Genomic DNA, 13,298 nt, shown 5'->3' on the forward strand with positions numbered 1-13,298 from the left:
ATACATATAGTATAACCACTAATCAGGTAGTTTAAAACTCCACATCGTTAGAGTGAATAAAATATACGTTGAATAGCCATCAGAACAGCCAATAACAAGGCATTCAAAGGGATCGCAACATTATTGGTCGATTAAAATGACATTTTGTTAAATTCTGTTTCACACATCATTAGAATATTTTATACAAATGCAAGTGCAAAGATGCACATGAACGCATGCAACGAATCTCAAAGAAAGAGATATAAAAATTTGATCGTTTCGTTTGCAACGTTCAGAAGTGGTAAGCTTCCCCCTATAAGTATTACAAAGTAATAAGTTTCTTTTTAATTGGAAAACATATTATCGAACGCCGACACTATATTATGTACACATATTTAGATTGCTTTAACTGACAATCGATTTGAAATTTAAACCGGTGTTTGCTGGAGAGTAAAACGTTTTGAAGGGACTCTCGATCTTATTCGGAAGATTTGTAGCCATTTGAAACCATTATTACGTCAGTTGCTTTAGAAAATAGAGCGACGAACAGAGAGAGAGAGAGAGAGGGAGGGAGAGAAAGAGAGAAAGAAAAAAGAAAGAGAGAGAAAGAGAGAGAGCAATTGCAAGGAAATAAGGAATAAAAACAAGTAAGAACATTATAGTCGGACAAGGCGGGCCATGAAATACTCTACATCACATTGTCTAACACAACTCTTATTTTTATTACAGAACACAAATATCTTACCTCCATATAAAGGCATAATTTTGTCATGTGCATATCCAAAAATAGGTGTACATTGTCTAAATTTTGTAGCGTTCATTTTTGTATGAAAATACCATATAGGTCAATCAAGACTTACATTTTTCTTCTTTAAAAAGGATCAATTTTCATGAAACTCCCTATTCGGGTTGAATCCAAAAAATAGGCCTATATAGTTCAAATGTGGCACAATTAATTTTTTTATATTAAATTACCATTATGGAAAAACTTTCATCGTGAAGCATTGAAAATTATACCTCTTTGTCGTCAGAACTTTTACCCTCATTATGTGAGGGGGTTTGAAAAATTGCCCTAGCCAGTCCAAAGTTTACACACCAATTTTAGAATGCCGAAATATTTTTTTCCGAGAAATTTTGGAAATTAAAATTTTTTTCCATATAAAGACTTTTCAGAATAGTACGTTTTATCGAAAAAATGGACGAATCCGAATCATTTTCAATGGCGTTCGTCCTTGGGTCAAAACACGTACCAAATTTCAAAAAGTTGGACAGACATAAGACGAACAAATAGGCTTAGATCAATTCAGGCTATATTTATAAAACATGTGGCGTTTGAACATGTGTTGAAAATTGACAGACTTCTAATACGTGTTAACACATTTACACGGCACGTAACGTGACCTTGTCGTACAAGTGTACACCACCAAGAAGAACTTAGGCCCACCTTTCATTGTATAGATTGATCCGGAATCATTTTTTGAAGCGGTTTAAGTTTGCCTATCCACTTTGCATACAATGGTTTATTTTGAAAAGTCGTCATATAAATAACGTGCTGATCAGAAGGACTTGAGAAAGACTCACTTCTCGTTATATCTTTTCGATGTAAGCTTGTTTGTCCGCTTGTCTAACTTGTTTATTTGTGTTCAACCTACAGGCCTTAATTATGAATGGAGATATCTTGATGAAATTTGGTACGTTGATAAGTTTTGACCCGTAGACGACAACTATTGAAAAGTGTTCTGGTCAGATCACTTTTTCGATCATTTATAACCATACATAATCGGGCCTTATTTTGAAAAGTCAATACGTGAATAACTTTAAGTGCAGGGTATTAAATGGTGCACCGTGGCCCAATTGACTATTTGTAATGGTTTCTTTAAGATTAGATACCTTATATAAATAATTAACAAATAATAATTAACAACAAACTCAATATTAAGTAACAATAAAAGAAAGATATTGTTTATAATTTTTTTTTTTTAATTTTATAATTTTCGATCGTTAATAAGCAATTTAAAATTCTAAAAATGTCTAATAAGTATTTACGTTCATAGTAAAACGTAAGAAGTTAGAGCGACGTGTACGCGTTGGCTACCTCTGACTTTAAATGTCTCTTTGCTCTCATGAGTTAAATAATAAAATTCTATAGCATACTTTTAGTATTATCGAAATCAACTATAGAAGAGGCTGTAGCTAAAGCCATTCAAAATTCTAATTGAACGTTAAATGCAAGTGAATTGAGTACAAAGAAAAAAAAAAATTGTGAAGTGAAAAAAACCACAGTTATTAAATCGAAGAGAAAAAATTTAAATCGCAAAAAAAAAAAAAAAGAAACTGGTTCGTTTGCACAGAAAAAACAGATGCATTCACCCTGATGATGCCTAGCCTGTGCTTTTCTTTAGGATTTTGAGTCAAGTGTTTATTGAATAAATTATGAGTGTGTGTTTTTGGCTGGGTAACGATGTGGAACATGAATGATTGTGACCTTGGCAGCGCTTTGCGTCCATATTACCTGTTCCTTTGAGAATTCATTAGGGCATTGGGTCATCTTGCCTACATACTGGTACTTGAGAGGATCAATACATCTACAAACATATGTACAATTTAAATGTATATTGAGACAACATAACACATAATTACCGCATATAAGTCAAGTTCTGCGCTGCGTATAAAATGCAATGTCATGTATTGATATATAAATGATACCTTTCGGGATTACAGGCAACAGTGCGAAGACAACTCTTGTATTATTAAGAGATATTTCATAAAGTTAAGAAAAACCATTTAAATAACTTTAGCAAGCTTCCAATAATATAAAATGGATTTTAAAGTAGGTTTTCGACAAGAAAAAAAAAACACAATTTTTTTTTTTTAATGTTTATATTTTAAAAGTATTTCTGCTAAGAAAATTTTTTTTTTTTAGGTTATAGCTTTAATTGCTTGTTTTGCTTTAGTTAATGGCGCCGTTTTGCCTGAAAGCGCAATAAATGAGCAATTGGAACACTACGATTCTCATCCTAGTTATAAGTTCTCTTACAATGTTCAGGATGAATTAACTGGCGATTTTAAATCTCAAACAGAGATTCGTGACGGCGATCTAGTTCAAGGGGAATACTCGCTTAGGGAGGCGGATGGCTCTGTACGTACCGTAGAATATACAGCCGATGCAGAAAACGGATTTAAAGCTCACGTAATACGTGGCCCAGCCGAGATATACAACAACAAGCAAACTCTTGCGAAAATGGCAGCAATTGAATTTCCTGCAGCTACTTCACCATCTACCGCTTTACCGCTTTTACAGTCATCCACTACTCCGATTACAGTTCAATCGCCCGTAAAAGATAAATATGCTGTCAAAACATATGTACAACCGGCTGCTTACATTCGCACCTACACATCGCCTACTCTGGTACATCATCAGCCAAGTGTAATTCATGCACCGCCAGCTACTGTTCATTTGACTCCCACTACGCATTTTGTGCATACTGCGCCAGCTGCTACTACTTTGCTAAAGACAGCCGCAGCAGCACCCGCCGTGATCACGCATCATACTCCGACTGTTGTAAAGACAACTTCAATTACCTCACCGCATCATGTCTCTTATGTTCATTATCATTAAACATTTTAATGCGATGGTATTATCGACAATAAATGATGATTTCAATGAACACAAACATTGCATTACAAAACTCTGTCACACGTTATATCAGTTGTTTTAAATCAATTTGCATTGACTTTATATGTACATACATGTGCATATATATATATATATATATATATGTCTACATATTTTATATTTATGGTTTGTTATGATATCACGAAATGAGTTCAATAGTTTTGGCAACATGTAAATCTTAATAATTCATTCCGGCGTCATGTCGAGGGCTGTCCACATACATTAAATAGAAGTTAGATCCATTTGTTTGGAATCATTTGCTCTAGAATCGCTTGTATATATAATAGTATCGCAGAAAGAAATTTAACTAGAGAGAATTTTAATGTTGGTTGATTCGTTTGCGTTATGGCAAAAATATTAAGCGTGTCTTACAAAGCTCTTAGATCTAGAGCTATACTATACACTCGCAACTATCTTTAAACGCAAATGTGGACGACAGTCACTGATTTAATTATTGAAGTAAATCATTTTTCACTCATTTCTCTACTCAAGACTTGTAGTTATTCATAGAAAAGAAAGAGACCTGACTTAACTTGTTCTCAAATGTAAGGTTAAATATAACTGAGGAGGTAAAAATTTAGGAATTTCGCTATTATGATTTAATCTGTTGATGTCCTTTCATAGCTGATTAGGAGGATCAAAAAAATAAGGGAAATTTTTATTTTAAAAATTAACATACACTCAAACTTGTTTTTGTGCGGTGTTTTTTTATGCGCTTTTTTTTGTGCGATTCTTTTTGTGCGATTCTTTTTGTGCGATTTTTTTTTGTGCGGTATATGAATATCGACACTTTGAATTTCGCCGAGAGGTTAGGTCAATCTGAACTGTGTTGGCATCACTTTTTTTTTGCTATCAGTGTATATGTATACATTGCAACAGCCATTTTCATACCTTTTGCATCAGCCTATTTCATTAGGCATGCTCAATGTTCTTATGCATATATTGCATTGAAAATTTCTCCTTGTTTAAAATTAGAAATTAAAATTTTTTTAAATGTTTCAATGTGTAATTTAATTATTTATTTTGTTTGCTTTCTTGCTATTTCGTGAAGCTTTGACATATTTTCTAAGTGAGACTTTTTTTATGCGGTCCCTCTCTACCGCATAAAAAAAATTTTCTTTAATATGCTGTGAAAAATTATTTCTTATAGTTATTTATGAAGTTTTTGAATATTTTTTTTTGTGCGGTTTTTTTTCTGTGGTCCCTATCAACCGCACAAAAACAGGATTGACTGTAATTCGAACATTAATGTAAAGTTCTTTCTGTTAAGTTGGCTTTCTCGAAAAAATAATCGCTCTGGGCCATATGAGGGGAATGCGATACATGGAGAATGATATTAGATTGATTTCTGTTGAAAAGGTAGCGTAAATTAAGCTAACGTCTGCCTGTTATGAAAGCTAAACCAAATTTATTTCAAGCATTTTCTCTGCGTTTCGATATCACCAAGCACGGCTACGATCTGCACGGTTTTAGAACTCTTAGAAAGGTGTGTACTATTATCTCGAAAACTCGAAGCGTTGTTTTTTAAATGTAGCGAAGTTAGGAATATTTAATGCTCCCTCTGAGATGCTACAGATTACTGGAACAAAATCTGCAATAAAGTTTTTATTCCTATCGTTTTTTCAGTTCAAAAGTGAGAGTGGCAAGTGAGTAAAAAAGAGATTGGAAAGGATCCTTTTGGTAGAATAAATTGTAGACCATGATCGTAGGATGCGTGATTTATAACTATTTTATACCCTACTTGTAGAGCAAGGGTGTATCAAGTTTATGCGGATGTATGCAACACTCTTTAAATATTTTATACACTCACCTTTATTATATTTACATATATATCCGCCTGAGTGGCCGAGTAGGCAAGGGTCTCGACTAACAACTCAATGGTCGTGGGTTCAAATCTCAAGTGCGGTAGAGTTTTTAACACAGCCGAAAGCCTTAGATGCTAGTGCTTTAAGACTTTAGTCCTAGAATTTATTCTCTGGCTAAATTTATAATAATAATAATAATAATAATATTTACATATAATTAAGGTAAGCAGTTTGTCTGTCTTATTTTTTTATATACAGCCTGCAGTCCGAAAATATTGAGATATTTTGATGACATTTGGCACGCTGACGTGTCTTTGCTCAAGGGCGAACGTTATGGAAAATGAAATCGTATTAGCTTAGTTTTCGACCGCTTCCCCTATAACATTTAATTTCAGGTAATTGTAATATCGTGTAGGGTATTCAAGAGTGTCCGTGCCTTCCTAAAGCGTTTCCATTTGTTTTTAAGATCAAAAGTTCGAAAAGTTCGTAATAACCCATGCATGTAGCTCTAGTGCTAATAATAAAAGTTAACGATTTGGTTTAATTCACTTGAGTGAGTGTGCAGTAAATCAAATAAAATTAAGATAATTGTAAGGTAGAAAAGCTTAAAGGTTCCATAGACGATTAGATCAATCCTCATCCTCCTGAGTAGCCGAAGGGGAGGAATCTCGACTAGCAAGTCAATTGCCGTGGATTCGAATCTCAAGTGCGGTAGAGTTTTTAATAAAAGCCGATAGCCTTAGATGCTAGTGCTTTTAAGAGTTTAGTCTTAGAATTTATTTCTCTGGTGAAATTAATAATAATAATAATAATAATAATAATAATAGATCAATCCTCATATATATTAGGGGCAAATTAGCTTTCCCTACATAAAATAATATAAATAATGTAAAAATAAAAAATAAAAAAAACTAAATAAAATAAAATTAGAACAATTGTACGGGTAAAGTAATTTATAGGTTCCGTAAACGATTAGATTGATCCCTATACGTATTAGGGCTAAGTTAGACGCCCCCGGCCCTCAACCCACCCTAGCGTTAGGCCAATAATTTATAACGGACAGAGCAATATTGGTATGAAGAAATGTTTTTAATCAGAAAGGAATACGTTCTCCAATATGTTGGAAAATGAGTCTTGACCTACTTTTGAGCTTCCCTCCTTTTTGTTAAAAAGCTTTTGTACTTATTTGTAGAATATATATGCAGCTCAACAATTATCAATGAATGTCTGGCTTAAATAATCCCATCATGTTATTAATAATAAAAAGCGTTGATAATAAGACAATAACAAAAACCAAAAAAAAAAAAAAAAAAAAAAAAAAAAAAAAAAAAAAAAAAAAAAAAGAGAAAAAAATCAAAGTGAAGATGGCATGAAAGAGGAGGAAACAAATTACACACTAATGAGTTGATGTTTTTCAGTGTTTTCGTTGACTACTTTTTCGCCTGAGTTACTTGCATGCAATTTAGGCAGACGCCTGAGCTGCATTTTGATTTTGACAGATTTATGCTGTCGTAACTTTTTTTCCATATAGCAATTTGTATTTGTATTGGTAATAATGGCATGCAGTGCGTGCTAAATGATGACGAAATGTCTGACACGCACTTGATAGGAACGGTAAGTAGTTGCAGACCAGGTGGGATTTACATTCATACCAATATTTTTATTTTAATTATTGCATTTCATATTATTATGCATTTTGCACTCGTTTAACTGTCATAAATGAATACACCTTAGTTTCATATAGTGTTGCGTTTTGTTTTAACATAATCGATAACGAAAAATTAGTCATTTTGATGTATATTTTATTAGTTATTTTAAAAAGTATTGCGCCTTTCGTTTACGAAAAAGCCGTGGAGAGTCAAAGGTCGTGTCATCAGGTAGATATTCTAATACCGAAAGGAATAAGAATTTTAAATGATAGATAGATGGAGAGCTGGAGAAGATTAATCTTCCCGCAGGGCTTCTTCACTTTTTACAATTTGATTTCAGTAAGCGTCGAAGCGCAAATCGCTATAAACATTGATTACATTTCGTATGCAAAATAACGACTATTCACTCACATTTCTTATGGAAACTTCGAATTTCAAAATGCTTCCTTGGCCTTGGTATACCCTACGGCAAAAGGTGCAAGGGTTTATTAAATTTTTGTCTATGCATATAACACGCAGAAGGGTTTGGGACAGATTTAGCTGATGGATCCAAGAAGCGATTCTACTAACGTTGTGTGTCCGCCTGTCCGCCTTCTTGTTTTGTTTGTACACAGACATGCTTTGGTGCAAGAATGAACGCCATCGAGAATAATTTCGATCGCGCATTACTTTTGTCGAGTCTTGCTATTTGTTCCCATATTACGCTTTACATTGAAAAGTCGTAATATGAATAATTGTAGGGTGATGTAGAGTGCTTTATAAAGGCCCCTATGGCCCATTACCTGTTTATTTTTCCTAAATTAAGCTAAATTGAAAACAATAAATGAATTCTAAACTACGACCTTTTAAGGCTAAATACTTTTGAGACAATCTAATCACATATATATATATATACGTACAAGACATATGCAGTTTGCACGTAAGCGGATAAATAGTGCGTACGTTATATTAAGCAAGCGATCATGCAGTATAAGTGAGTGTGTTACTGTACTTACCCTATGTCCATTGAGTTAAAATTCAATTTACGTTTGTGTTGCCTTGAATTTATTTGTAAACCTATGAAAAAGACACGAACTTATATTAAAATATTTGTCGGTTTTTATTTGTTGGCTTTTTTGAAATATCTCTTGTCTTTTTTGATATAAAAAGACACGTTTGGTCAACTTGATATTATAGTTTACAACCATTTTTGTTATATAGAGCAACGAAGAGTTCGAAGAGTTCATACATTTTGTTAACAAAAATGATTTTCAAAGTAAGGATAATTTTCATTTTTAATAACAATGTTATGCTCTAACAGAAAAATATTTTCATATTTTTTTTTTTTGCTTTTCACGCTTTAACCCATCTTAGTTCACCGTTATATTGGCTATTAGTGGCTTTGCGTTTGTTAATGCTGGTGTCATTCATCCTGCGCCTGTTGTAGCTGTTGGGAAACTTGAAGAGTACGATCCTCATCCTCAGTATACATACGGCTATGATGTCAAGGATGCACTTTCTGGCGACTCGAAAACTGCCGTAGAAGCTCGTGATGGTCACATAGTACGAGGTCAATATTCCTTAAATGATGCTGACGGCTACAGACGTATTGTTGATTATACCGCCGATCCTGTAAATGGTTTTAATGCTGTTGTTCGTCGCGAACCGCTCGTTGCCGCCATACCTGCTGCACCAGTTGCTGTTGCTCATCATGCACCAGTTGCTGTTGCTCACCATGCACCAGTCGCCGTTGCTCCTGCCGTGCCAGTCGTAAAAACAGCTGCTCCCGTAATAGCAAGTCCGGCGTTTGTGAAAACTACTTTTGCTTCGCCACTCATCTCCTATGCTTATTAGAAAAGTAACGGTTAAAGATTATTGTTAGCTTAAAATAAATATTTATGTTGGAAAATATTGCTTTTAATTCGTATAAGTTCCTGCTCTTGCACTCCGGGCTTCGCAGTAATTTTCTTCTATTTTTAGGGTTAATCGTTTAGGATCGAGTTATAAGTTCACTGAAGACATTGCTTAAGTAAAAACCGTTCATATGTTCTTAAGAGTTGTTTGTCTTGTCTACTTTCTACTCCAATTTCCTTAATTCATTCCAATATATCTGATAGTTTTTCCGCCGCTTTAGTCAAGAGCTTAGGCAACGTTATTTTCTGTAGAATTTTAGTTGCATATGCGGAAGGATTAAATCGCTTAAATAGTCATTAATAAATGCTTCGTCCTTACGGTCACGCCAGTGGAGACCGTATCGATCGTCCCTTTAAAATTATAAATTACCTTCAAGTATGAATATATATATACTAAAGATCGACGTCCTTGAGGTTTTGTAGTGATCGACTAACAAGAAGAAGAATGATGTAACGATCCCTATGACCTTACTTATAGGGGGCATCCTATGAGTGGCTGGTCACTGCCTACCACTATGAAGTAATAAATTCGTTTCTGTGGATCCGATTATGAGTGGCGATCGGTCTGCCCTACGGTAGGCATATTCAAACTGAAAAATCTTTGACATCCAAAGTTGAATACTGGATATGCATTCTATGCATATGCTCTACGCTTAGAGATGAAAGTTGAAAGTGGGAAAAACTTTAAAAAATCATAGATTGGTTTTAACTGTAGGCATGAGGTTGTTACGATCATCAAGAAGCGACAAATGACGGAAGTCCCTGACATGTCTTAAAATAATTTTTTTTTTATTTGTTGTTCATTTGTTGCTTCAGCTTACTGCTTTAATTTTTGAAATTTTGAGATAGATAGCCACAAATAAACCATAAACTCGTAAAGCATGTAATGTTGCAAAATTTTTTGATTTATATGAAAAGACCTTTAAAATATCTATCATAAAATTTTTTTCTACGTGGCCTAGTTTTCGAGATGCCGATGACATACATCTACTACTGGGTCCAACAAGTAAGAGCAATTCAATTTTTAATTTAACTTGAATATTGGTCTTACTTTTTGGCCGCAGTATTGTTGCTAACAAAAGGTCCGCATCATTTTTATATCTTTGTCTACAAATTTTAATCGACATTGGAAATGTTCCTGAAGACCAGTGACTCAAAGGATCGTCAAGATCACCTTCCTATTCAGTCCGAAGATAGTCCCGTTAACGCGGCTACAATTTGCGATAAAATTTTAATTCCAATTTATTTCCAATTTATTTCAACATATATTAGCATTTTTCCACCCAATTTTAAATAATTTGGAAGCAAAATTTTCTCGCGGGTAGATGTGACAAACATTTAGGTGACGAACGTTTACGTGACAGATTTTCTGAAATATCCTTACGAAGTCGAAAACATGAATGTTGTTGTGGGGCGTGTATGTTGGCAGATCACAACCATTTCTTACCATTGAACTCTTAAGCGTTGAAGAAATGTTTGGCCCAAACTTGAAGATACCGCCTTCATATTTACGACAAAAATCAAAAGGATCGAAATAGTCCGTCCCCCCAGCTGGAAACAAAAGCTGCCAAAAAGCGTCTTCTTTACGCTAGATGACAAATCTTTGGAATTTGTTTTTTTGTTTTTGTTTCGCTTTACATTGTCAGGCTCATCTTCGATGATTGCAAAAAAATGCAAATTATTTATTACAGACAGATGAGTTTACGATATTCTAATTGCTCATCTTATAAGAATGTGTCTGCGCTTGCAACACACGATTTCATTCTGTCTGCGCAAAGGTGTGTAAAATATATTTCACAAAATTCTTTACACACAACACAACATCATAAGTCATTTCTCATTACTATTGATATGTAGGCATCGAAAATAATCTCAGCTTAATAGGAAAATAAAAGTCATTATCGTATATAATTGAAATAAAATCAAGGTCAAATGAAAAATGAAATTATTAACAGACCGAGAAAAATAATACAAACAACAAATTCACTGATTACCTTAAAAGTTTTCGTTATGTCAACAAAGCAATCGCTTACGAATACGCATAAAATGATTTCTTGTGGTATTCATTGGCATTCCGCCAAAAAAAAAAAAAAAAAAAAAAACTTTAAACCACTATTACGAAAATGTAATTGAAATTAAATCAGTAGAAAGAAATTTATAACCGCTTCATGGTGGCTTTTGGATACCTAACGTTTAACATAATTGGTTTTATTTATTTATTTTTTTTTTTTTTTGTATATAAATCCACGATGTTGTACACACAAGGCTTTGATTGTTAAAGATAAAGTTTTTCAAATCATTTACTTTACTCGATAACTACTAAGATAAACTGAATTTAAGAGCGTTGAACGTCGTTGAGCGTCGATCATATAAAATTAACACATTGCTTGCATGAACAATATGATAAAATAAGTAGACTAACGAAACGCGTAATCCCTCTCTACGTGCGGTGGTAGGCATAAAAAGAAAGGAAAAGAATGAATGTCAGTCGGTTAATTGGACAGTCCGTCATTTGTTTTGAGTGAAACAATATTATTAAACTATGTGAAGGCATACATGCGCCCGCAAAAGACCTACAAAGTTGAATATTGTTGCTCACATACCCATACATGTTGAAATAATTTCTTGTAGCTTTTGTAGATATTTTATCGAACCTTTCACCTTATTGTTGTATTGTGTATCTACTGTTCAAAATAACAAGAAGTATATATATATACATATATATATAAGCGTTCATATTTATGTGAACAGTATATATGTAAAGATATCAAACTGTAAATAAATGGACAGACATCAGGGCAGCGTACTACTGATTGGGAATTGGGAAAGCTTAGCATTTTACGGAGTTTACAATACACGGCTTCTGTTGCGTAATTGGTAGTGATACTATTAGGTTAGTCGAAAAGTCATGTCGTGTCTTTTCCCAACCGTAAGTTTATTGCATTTTTTCGCAGCCAATACGTTGTAATAGCTAACATGGCAAGACTTATGTTGCGTGTGTGTGTGTGGCGAAAGCAGAATAATGCGGCATATTTTATTTTTTTATTATCGATAAAGTAAAAATGGTATTTAAGGAAGAAAAAATTATTGAATGTATATAAAGCAAATGTATTGAGAGAAGACCAGTTCCGACAGCTTTGACATTGAGAATGTACCACCTGCGAGAAAGTCAGGTTGAGCCTAATGAATATTAGTCCATATATTGTATCGATTAGAAAAAAATCGTCTTTAATTTTGATTAAAAAGAAAAGGAATCACTTTCCGAGCACTCCAACACTGTAGCCTTATCCTATCTCCACTATAGCGCTCCTACACATACCAATACCCGTATGCCGTGATTTTTGACATATTTTCACGAAATTTAGTACACTGAGATGCTTTGATCCCAAAGAGAACACTTTTGGATCGGATCATTTTTCCAGCGCTTCATTCGAGCAAAGGCTATTATAATATATAAATATTATATATTTCCACTACACTTTGATTTCTTAGGTAACTTGAATTTTTCCCTAACAAAAATAAAGGCTTATTAAAGAATAGAAGCATTTAGTGTAACGTGTTCGCCTACGGTACGGCTTTCTTTCTCAAATGCTTCTCGATCTGCTAGATATTCTATGCAGCTGGTATTAATGATTTTGCTAAGTCCGACATTTCCCATTCGATTCGTTTCATAGCGAATGATTACAATTACATTTGACCAAGCACTGGACTGTTGTGAAAGCAAGATCTGTTGATAAATCTATTTGCCTTCTATCTAAACTCGAGCCCCTCAAACTTCTTGGCTTAATTTGTTTTTACTATCTTTCGTTATGGTTTGGAAGTTAAAGGTATTTAAATGGCTTCGGTTTGACATTCTTCGGTCTAGTTAAAGACTTGGTCTGCCTCAAGTAGAGACGTGCTGCTGGTATGTGTGATGCTGTTACACTTTATCTCCCAATCACTGCCCATAATACCTGGAATTGCTAACTAGCTTTCATTATTGTTTTTATTATTATTGTGATGTTTTTAAACTAATGACAAATATGTTTAAACTGAAAGGAAATATATTGAGCTCTAATAACGTAGACAAATTAGGTATTGAGTCTAGTAGCTTTAATAAAGTAATGTATTAAAGTGATATTGCACTCCTTAGCCGCTTTTGGGATGTCCATAGGGTAAGTTGTTTCCAATGGCATGGTTTTAATAATTGAAAAGTTTGAAGGTTCACTTTCTCCACGATATTGTCAATAGTTAGAAGTGCATAAGGAATAAACTTCGCCGGTCGATCAGCTTTCTCATTGCCTAATGAACCGATATG

General features: G+C 33.9%; 2 protein-coding genes across 2 annotated transcripts; both read left to right on the forward strand.

Moving 5' to 3' along the window:
- The first annotated feature begins 2,721 nt into the window (after positions 1–2,721).
- LOC119641686 (pupal cuticle protein Edg-84A-like) lies at positions 2,722–3,598 on the forward strand. Its single transcript, XM_038040473.1, has 2 exons — positions 2,722–2,809; positions 2,903–3,598. The coding sequence occupies exons 1-2, from the start codon at positions 2,798–2,800 to the stop codon at positions 3,596–3,598; spliced, it is 708 nt and encodes a 235-aa protein (XP_037896401.1). The 5' UTR covers positions 2,722–2,797.
- A 3,449-nt stretch (positions 3,599–7,047) lies between these two features.
- Positions 7,048–8,942, forward strand: LOC119641688 (larval cuticle protein A2B-like). Its single transcript, XM_038040474.1, has 2 exons — positions 7,048–7,074; positions 8,463–8,942. The coding sequence occupies exons 1-2, from the start codon at positions 7,048–7,050 to the stop codon at positions 8,940–8,942; spliced, it is 507 nt and encodes a 168-aa protein (XP_037896402.1).
- The last annotated feature ends 4,356 nt before the right edge of the window (positions 8,943–13,298 follow it).

Source organism: Glossina fuscipes, unplaced genomic scaffold, assembly GCF_014805625.2.
Source record: "Glossina fuscipes isolate IAEA_lab_2018 unplaced genomic scaffold, Yale_Gfus_2 174, whole genome shotgun sequence".
Classification (NCBI taxonomy): domain Eukaryota; kingdom Metazoa; phylum Arthropoda; class Insecta; order Diptera; family Glossinidae; genus Glossina; species Glossina fuscipes.